The sequence below is a fragment of the Sorex araneus genome, chromosome 6, assembly GCF_027595985.1.
Source record: "Sorex araneus isolate mSorAra2 chromosome 6, mSorAra2.pri, whole genome shotgun sequence".
NCBI lineage: Eukaryota > Metazoa > Chordata > Mammalia > Eulipotyphla > Soricidae > Sorex > Sorex araneus.
In genome coordinates, this window is record NC_073307.1 from 157,564,822 (window position 1) to 157,573,967 (window position 9,146).

The 9,146-nt window shown below is 42.9% G+C and overlaps 1 protein-coding gene across 1 annotated transcript; it reads right to left on the minus strand.

Annotated features, from left to right (window-relative positions):
* Positions 1-5,891: 5,891 nt before the first annotated feature.
* On the minus strand, positions 5,892-6,854 carry LOC101544927 (olfactory receptor 5A1-like). Its single transcript, XM_004622026.2, has one exon. It carries the CDS (start codon positions 6,852-6,854, stop codon positions 5,892-5,894), a length of 963 nt encoding a protein of 320 aa, XP_004622083.2.
* Positions 6,855-9,146: the final 2,292 nt, after the last annotated feature.

Sequence of the window (9,146 nt, forward strand, 5' to 3'; positions counted from 1 at the left end):
TAAATTTTTTTATTTTATAAGGTAGTTCACAATATTTGATTACATTTAATATTCAAACACCAATCCCACACCAATCCCACACCATTACACCTTCCCACCACCAAATTCCATCCCAAACCCCAAGCCCTGTTCCAAAGCACAACCAAAATAATAAGTTTGTATTGTCTGTTATGAAGAACCACTGAAAATGCTTATAAAAAAAAGTATTCATATAGGAAACAGTGTGAAGGTTGTTCTATTTTGGCAGGGGCCATTAAGACATTCTTTAGGATACCACTAACACATTGTTAAAGATTGAGTGATGTGAGCTTTCGTATATATCCATATATATACATATGTGTGAAAATATGTATATATGTTTCCCTCTATAATTTGTTTCTACTATCTGAACCCCATCACATGTCAAATGTGGTATGATACTTATGGAGAATGGTAGGGAATGTCTTATGTGGTCCAGGAATATGTGATGCTCCCTTCCGGGGGAAAAAAAAAAAACTCCTGTGATCTGGATGGTGGCCAATGACAAGACTGTCTGGCGCCAGCAGGAGGTGGCTTATGGGTGTGACCCCCTGGGTCACTGAAGACCAGGGGAAAGGGGCAAAGATCTCCAGATGCAGAGATGTTTTAGCCAAGGTCCCAATTTTGGTTCTTTCTACTCAACAGGCCCTTCTTTGATTTTGTGTTTGTTTGGGGAAAACACTCAGCTGTGCTCAGAGATTACTCCTGACCTCTGTGACCAGTGATCACTCCATGAGGCTAAGGAGACCAAATGGGGTGGCAGGAATTGAACTTGGATCAGCTGCGTACAAGGCAAGCACCTTAGCTGTGAGTTCACAAAGTAAAATGTGGGGCTGCTGCTGTGACACTGAGTGTGTTTGGTGGCCCATAGCCACCTCCCGGCCCTCCCCAGGTCTCCCCAGAAGAGGGACAGAGAGACAGGGAGGTGGCGGACCACGGCTTGATGGTGAAAATGGCCTGTCCAATGCAGAGCTGCCAGCACACCTATAGAACATCTGAGGGGACCCGAGGCAGGGACATAGGTGTGACCTATCATTCATGTAGATAAACACCCTGTGGAGGAAATTCTCTTGGGGAAACCACCCAAGGATGTCCCTGTCTCCTAGGGACATCCACACTGCCTCTATCCTTCCCTCCAGTTGTTCAAGTCATCAACACTCACAGTTGTCTGGCTAAACACAGTAAGAGACAAAGATCCCAGCACTCAGCTCTCTGTGCTCTGAGAGCAAGCAAGGCTTCCACTGTAAATCCCAGACTAAGTCCTCAGGTCAGTCCAGCTTGTCCTTCTCCCAAGTCTCGTCTCCCAAGTCACAACAGCTTGCATCAAGATCGTGCATTTACGCTTTCTAGAATGTCCCACTTCAATGCCAGGGCAGCTCTGCCACTCGCCCCAGGTCCATCCCAATCCCATGGCGGGACGTCCTTTTCGGGGGTGCTATAGCAACTGAAGCCTGAGTCAAGTAACTATGACCAAGTAATCAGGCCCAGGAGTAGATATGTTTCAATCAGCTCCCAAATGTCAGGAGCATAGCATTAATGGTCCTTTTATGTTCAGCCAAAGAACATTGCTCTACAGCAAAATTTTAAAAGTTACGGGGAAATAGAAAAGTAGGTCCAAATACACAGCACTTCAAATACAAAGCTGTACAAATACAAAGTTCAGAATTACAGGAAAGTTGTGGCTTATAAATAATCAAGACTGCGGGAACTGTGACAATGAAAGGCAAAATACAAAGAAAAGGTTGCAGGTAAACTTTAAATTAGAGATGCTAGCAAGAGCATGGTAAACTTCTCTGGGAGGAGGAAAGGGGGCAGTTCACTGATGAAGCCTAAAGCACTTAAGGTTAATATCGAACACAAAGGAAAGGTCATAGACTTTAACCAAATTAGGGATGCTAGCAAGGGCGGGCATGGTAAGCTTTTCTGGAAGGAGAAAAGGGGTAATTCACTGATGAAGCCCAAAACACCTAGGGTTAAAACCCAACATTAGCCACTATACTGTCGCTCCAGCCCCCAACAAGTTCTATGTCTACAGAGAAACAAGACATTGGGGGTATTGCTCCAAATGATAAGAATTTGCCCTACACCAGCCCCAGCCGGGGCCGATGGCTCGGCTCCGGCCGGCCGGGTTTTCGGCCTGGGTGCCCAAGCCTCTGCAGAGCCAGTGGATGTGGAACGAGTGGGAACCAGAGACAGCTTTAGGAATTGGGGTTCCAGCAAGTGCTTGCACCCATGTATGGAGACTGTGAACTAAGCTTTTGCCCCACGCCGGCTAACGGAGGAAATAACCTTCCTCCTTGGTCTCTCTCCCCTCCGGGAGAAGGCGTGGTGTCCGACATTTTGTGGGTCCGTTGAGAAGGTATGAACTTGTGGCGCGAAAAAAAAAAAAAAATGTGTGCTTTGAACTTGAAACAGCCGCGGCATGCAGGGCCAGCCCCAGCTGGGGCCGGTGGCTCGGCTCCAGCCGGCCGGGTTTTCGGCCTGGGTGCCCAAGCCTCTGCTAAGCCAGTGGATGTGGAACGAGCAGGAACCAGAGACAGCTTTAGGAATTGTGGTTCCAGCAAGTGCTTGCACCCATGTATGGAGACTGTGAACTAACTTTGGCTACATGCTGTTCCAGGAAGGGAAATGATTCATTTTCAAACTTAAATCTTCGCGAACTTAATTACTATAGTACAGAAATTGTAAACCGCGCGGCCGCTACCGTGGCCGCGCAACATTTTATCTCTTCATTCTCATCAGTGGAAAACTTATTATCAAATATTTCCCTGTTAATAGAGCTGTATTCTTAGGGGATAAATTCCAACAAAAATAGTGAGTCTGTTTTGAAACTCTAACAACAATAGTGAGTTATGTGTTGTAATCTGGAATGTAAAGAGAAAAGGAAGTGAAATTATCACTCACGTACGGGTGGGTTGGGGGGTGAGGGGTGGGATGTATGCTTTTTTTGTTGTTGTTTTGTTTTGTTTTTGCTTTTGTTTTTGTTTTTATTGGTGGTGGAGTATGGGCACTGGTGAAGGGATGGGTGTTTGAGCATTGTATAACTGAGATATAAGCCTGAGAACTTTGTAACTTTCCACTTGGTGATTCAATAAAATAAATTTTTTAAAAAAATAAAAATTAAAAAATTAAAAAATAATAAAATAAAATTAAAAAAAAAGAATTTGCCCTACACAAGGCAACCCAGTACCCAGATGGTCCCCCAAACCCTGACAGGAAGGTCCCTGAGCTCAGAGCCAGAAGTAAGCCCTAAGCATTTCCAGGTGTTGCCCATAAAAAATGGATAGTGGGGTAATCAGTTTATTAATTTATTTAATATCTGCTAAAAAGTCAGTACTTTAAAAATATCCATAATCGGCCTCCCACGAACGGCCACTCTGGCTCCTGAATGGCCATGATCCTGGAGGCACATAAAACCAATCTCGGAACCCAGCAGCTTTTGGCAGAAAGGCTCCTAGACTGTGAGTTAAGCTGCAGCCCCATGCCACCCCGGGTGGGAAAGGGCGTTGTCTCTTCCACCTTTTCCCCTTGGCAGCAGCATGGTGACCACCATCTTTCAGAGCCTATTGGACAGAGAGGTACGAGCTTGCAGTGACAAGACACACAAGGCTTCTCGGGATGGGGGTGGAACCGGCCCCTCTCCCCACCCTGGCAAGACCCCGAGTTGCCTCCCATGAATGGCCCCTCCAGCTCCTGAAAGGCCATGATCCCAGAGGCACACAAACCAATCTCGGAACCCAGTGGCTTTTGGGAGAAATTCTTCCAGCCTTATTTACTAAAATACCAGAAATCCAAAATCATATGCTCTTCATTATCAGCAATAGAAAACAAATTATCTAGTGATGCCTTTTCAGCAGGTCTGATTGCTGGAGGAAAATTTCAAATAGTAATGGTGGGTCTTCTGTCGAAAAATTGAATGCAATCAAAGTAGAAAGAGAGTAAAGTGGAAATCATCTGCCACGCTGGCAGGGGAAGGGGTGGGAGCGGGGGTATACTGGGGTTCTTGATGATGGGACATGTGCACTGGTGAAGGGATGGGTGTTTGATCATTGTATGACCGAGACTTAGACCTGAAAGCTTTGTAACTGTTCTCACAGTGATTCAATAAAAAAAAATGTAATACAAATATTTGTGATCAGAATTTTAATAATTTAGACCTTTAAGTGAAAGTTTATTAGTATAGTTTTTAAGATATCACACAGATATTAAGATATAATGTAGAATATAGGAACAAGGAAAAACAATAGAGAACATTTCTTGTTAGTGAAGCATTATTGTTAGGAAAAAGCATTTGGCTTACAAATTGGATTTCTGCTCTGGGTGGGTGGGGGTCTGGGGGCAGTGTGCCTCGATATGTGCGGAGAACATAGTAGGACTCATATACACAAAATTTCTGTCGATAGTATGGAGAAAATTTCTCCTCTACAATATCCATATTGTATTGGAAAAAATAAAATCCATGTGATGTGTATAGTATTACATAAATGCCAATGTATATGAGGGACTAGTTTATGAAACTGATTTTTTTTAAGTTTTGTTTAAATTGTTTTTTTAATTTTTGGACCCTAAGTCTCTATTGCCCTTTATTTCTGATCAAACTGAAGATTATGGCATTACTGTGATGTTCAAATCTCTGAGAGAAGGGTCCTGTCTGTGTAAAAACAAAGACAAAGTCACCATATCTGAGATTGTACATGGTTGGTAGGAAGAAAGAGGACGCTTACTCCAGACATACCTATGGCCAGAAATTAATGACATATTTCTTCCCAATGACTCATAATCTTCTCCAACCTTTTGGTTTTCTTTTCTTCCGTTTAGGCCTCTTATTACAATTTCACAATTAACAAAGAGACCCAAAACATAAGGTGAGGAATACAAAGTTCTTTGGGATTAAACCCTCTTCCCCCTTTCTCATCTTCCCCCTTCTCTTCTTCCCCCTTCTTCTCTCTTCCCTTCTCCTCCCCTCTCCTGTGCTATGGTCTCCTCTCTTCCCCTCCCCTCCCCTCCCCTCCCCTCCCCTCCCCTCCCCTTCCTTCCCCTTCCTCCCCCTCCCCTCCCTTCCCCTCCCCACTCCTCTCCTTACCTCTCCTCTCCTCATCTCTCCTCTCTTCTCTTCTCTCCTCTCCTCTCCTCTTATCTCCTCTCCTCTGTTCTCCTTCCCTCCTCTCCCCTCTCCTTTTAGCCATTTCTTTTATCTCTCTTTTTTAACTTTTTCCTCCTCTCCTCTCCTTTTCTACCTCTTCCTCTTGTACACACAACTACCGTTTCAGATTAAATTTATAGTGCTCATTTTTATTGTTTTAAACTTTCATAGGAGTGATTTTTATTCGTTATTTTATATATATATAAAAGTGCTTACTATTTTTTTAATTTGGGGACCATATCTGGCAGGAGTTACTACTGGTTCTGCACTCTGGAATCACTCCTTGTGGTGCTCAGGGAATCATGAAATGCTGCAGATGGAACCAGGGTCATCGGTGTGTAAGGCAAGCATCCTATCTACTGTACTATCTGCTACATTTCAATTTAATGCAAAAAACGGAAATAAAAAAAAACTATAGAGAAAAGAAAATTTTTTATTTCTTCTTAGGTCCTCATCATTTCTCTACATATGATTTGTAAAAGTATCTCTGCTCTCCAAACAAGACTTATCTAGAGGAGTTAAATCAGGGAAGCACACCTTTGAATTGACTTTATTGTTCTACTGCCTGAGACACATTGCCCAATAGTGATGGTTAATATAATAACACCACGGATCAAGAAAACCGGATTTTTCCATTCTTGCCCATCTATTTTTAGAAGCTAGAAAGGTCATTTACACATTTACAACCCTATGCTCCATGCAGGAATAATAAAACTTAATCAAATATTTTCTACTGAGGCAAATGTCTTGCCCTTTTCATCACCCTCCTGAGGGCCTCTTTGATTTCCTTGTTCCTGAGACTATATATAAGCGGGTTTAACATGGGGATAACAATAACATAGAATACTGACAACACTTTGTCCTGTTTCTTGGGATGGTTAGAACTAGGGCGCATGTACACCGAGAGAGAAGTACCATAGAAGAGGGTGACAACTGCCAGGTGGGAGGCACAGGTATTGAAGGCCTTGAGACTACCTTTAACTGAGGATAATTTCAGGATGGCAGCTGCTATGAAACCATAGGATAACAGGGTAAGAAGCAAAGAACCAAACCCAACCAATGTAGCTACCAGAAAAATAATGATTTGAGTGATAAAGGGACTTGAGCAAGACAAGGTAACAATCTGGGCTATGTCACAGAAGAAATGCTGGATGACATTTGGCCCACAGTAGTAGAGACCAAAAGAAGGAGCTGTTTGAACCAAACTACTAAAAAAGCCAGTTCCAAGGGCCGCAGCAACCAACTTCTGACAGAGCCCAGGTGCCATGACAACGGAGTACTGCAGAGGGTTACCAATTGCGACGTATCTATCATAGGCCATGGTGGCTAAAAGGCAGCACTCAGAGAGTCCCATCCAGCACAAAACAAAAAACTGAGTGGCACAGGAAATGAAGGGAATCACTTTTTCATCTTTGAAGAAATCTGAAAGCATCCTGGGACTGATGGAAGTAGTATAGCAGATATCTATAAGTGACAGGAAACTGAGAAAAAAGTACATCGGTGTATGTAAGTGGGAGTCAATTCTTATCAGAATGATAAGACCCAGGTTCCAGATTAGGGTCACAAGGTAGATGCCCACGAATAATGGGAAAAGGATAAATTGCAGCTCTTTGTCGTCTGTGAGTCCCAGGAGAATAAAGTTGATCACAGAGGTGTGGTTTTCAGATCCTTCCAAAGACCTGCTTGGTGCCATCTGCTGAGAAAAAAAAAGTGAATAAAATATATTTATTCTAGATAAAATTAAAAAATAAATATATTTTCTAGTCAATGGACAAATATATCACCTTGAAAAATCAGCATAGAAAAATCTATGTTCAGTTCATCTATGCCTTCCATGCATTATCCTCACCATTAACTGAAATATCGAGGGATAAATAGTGTCATCTTCTATTTAGAGACAAAAGAATGCAAATGGGCATCAATAAGTTATTGCAATAAAAAGTCTTAATTTCATGTTTTCTTTTCTATATTTTATAAACATATAAGGAATGAAAGCACAACAAATTGGTAAAACCTGTCACCTCCCCATGTGGTAAAACAAATTTATTTAAGTCAGACATGGAATTTATATTAACTCAGTGTGAAGAGGTGTCTTCATTGACTTGATTCCTTTGGTAGAGATAACAAAATTACTTTGCATACAGCCAAACTGGGTTCAATTTCTGGCATCCCTTATTGTCCCCTGAGCCTACCAGGAGTGATCCCTGAACCCAGAATCAGGAGTAAATCCTGAACACCATCAGGCTTGGCAATAAAAAAGAAATTGTAGACATGAAGCACACAATAAATTTTAAAAGTTCAGTTGTGACAATCTGCAGTAAAATTGAGAAGACTGAAGACATGTAAGTTAGCTAAAGAATAGGAGTTGACACAAAAAGTCAGGGATGGGAGACCTCCCCTCATCTCCCTGTTCTTCCGGAGCCTGGCAGTGTCACACCCACGAAGTGCCTCTGGAGCCATATAAGCTCCTAACAGCCATGATGCAGAGGTTCACAAATAAAACTTGAAAGAGAGCAACAAGCTGCAGAGATGCCTCTGGACCCCAAAGTCACCATCCAGTTAAAAATTTAACTTCAGCTGTATCACCCTATTTAAAGTTTTAGAATTCCTGGAGCATGACATCTCATACTCTATGCCACTGATGAACCAAGAGTAGCAAACCACATTTGATGGGGTGTAAAGTAGAAGGCAACTAATCTCATTCAAGTACACACACACACACACACACACACACATATAAATATTTAGCACGCAATGCTTAACCTATACAATTTGTTAGTTACCTCCTGGACAAGAGCTTAATGTCCCCAGGGTGAGATACAACAATCTTCACACACTGTCCTCTAAGGAAACATTTTTGAATTGGTTTTAGCAGATTATTCATAACAAGGAATACAAAATAAATTATTTAAGATCTGGGTGGTGGTAGTAAAATTCAAAATAATGGTGGTGAGAATATTGAAGATCTCTTAAGGCCCCATCACTTGTATCACTTGTCTCCCCGTTGATCTTCGATTTACTCGAGTGAGCACCAGTAACGTCTCCATTTGTCCCTGTCGCGTGCTAGTGTAGCCCAATGATATCTGCTCACTCCAGGAACAGGAAGAGCCTCAAACCGTTCATTCAGGGTTTTAACGAAGAAGTCTGACAATCTGGTTGGTGGGCGGCCACGCAGTCTTTAGACATCCTGTGGAACCCAGTTGGTAACAGCTCTAGTCCAGTGGTCATCTCTGAATCTCATTACATGTCTGACCCATCTGAGTTTTGATGTGTTGGCAAATGAGACTGTCCCTGATTCTTGATCTTCGACGGAGGTCGGAACTCCAGATTCCTTCTCTCACCACTTCTTCGACATTCTTGAAGACATTCCACACTGCTCTCTTCCTCCTGTGCAGTTCTGGCACCAAGTCGTTCCTCATGTTGAGTTCTCAATCCAGGTACACATAGCTGCTGCATTTGGAGATGTTTGTTCCATTGAGAGCAAATGGAACGTCAGGAACTAGTTCGTTTTTCATGATCATCGTCTTGTTGAGGTTCAGTTGCAGTCCGACCTTTCCACACTCTCGGTTGAAGTTGGCCAGCATTTGTGCCACTTGGCTAATGTTTGGTGTTATGAGAACGTATGTCATCAGCGAAGTGGAGGTGGTGTAGTTGCTGACCATCTATTCTCACTCCCTTTCCTTCCCATTCCAGTTGTCACATGATGTTCTCGAGGGCGGCACTGAAGAGTTTTGGTGAAATGGTATCACCCTGCCGAATCCCTCTCTTTACATCAATGATCACTTCCTTGTAGAATGGTGAGATCCTACAGGTACCCATAATGAACCAGTTTCACCAAGGCACCCAGATGGAGCAGGTGCAGTCTCCTCGCCTGCTCCAGATGGAATCACAGTGACCAAGAGTTTCCACAAGCAAGGCCCAGGTATGCAGGTTCCAGGACTATTTCCCTCCAGGTACCATCTTAGCATACCAGCAGCCCTGGCCC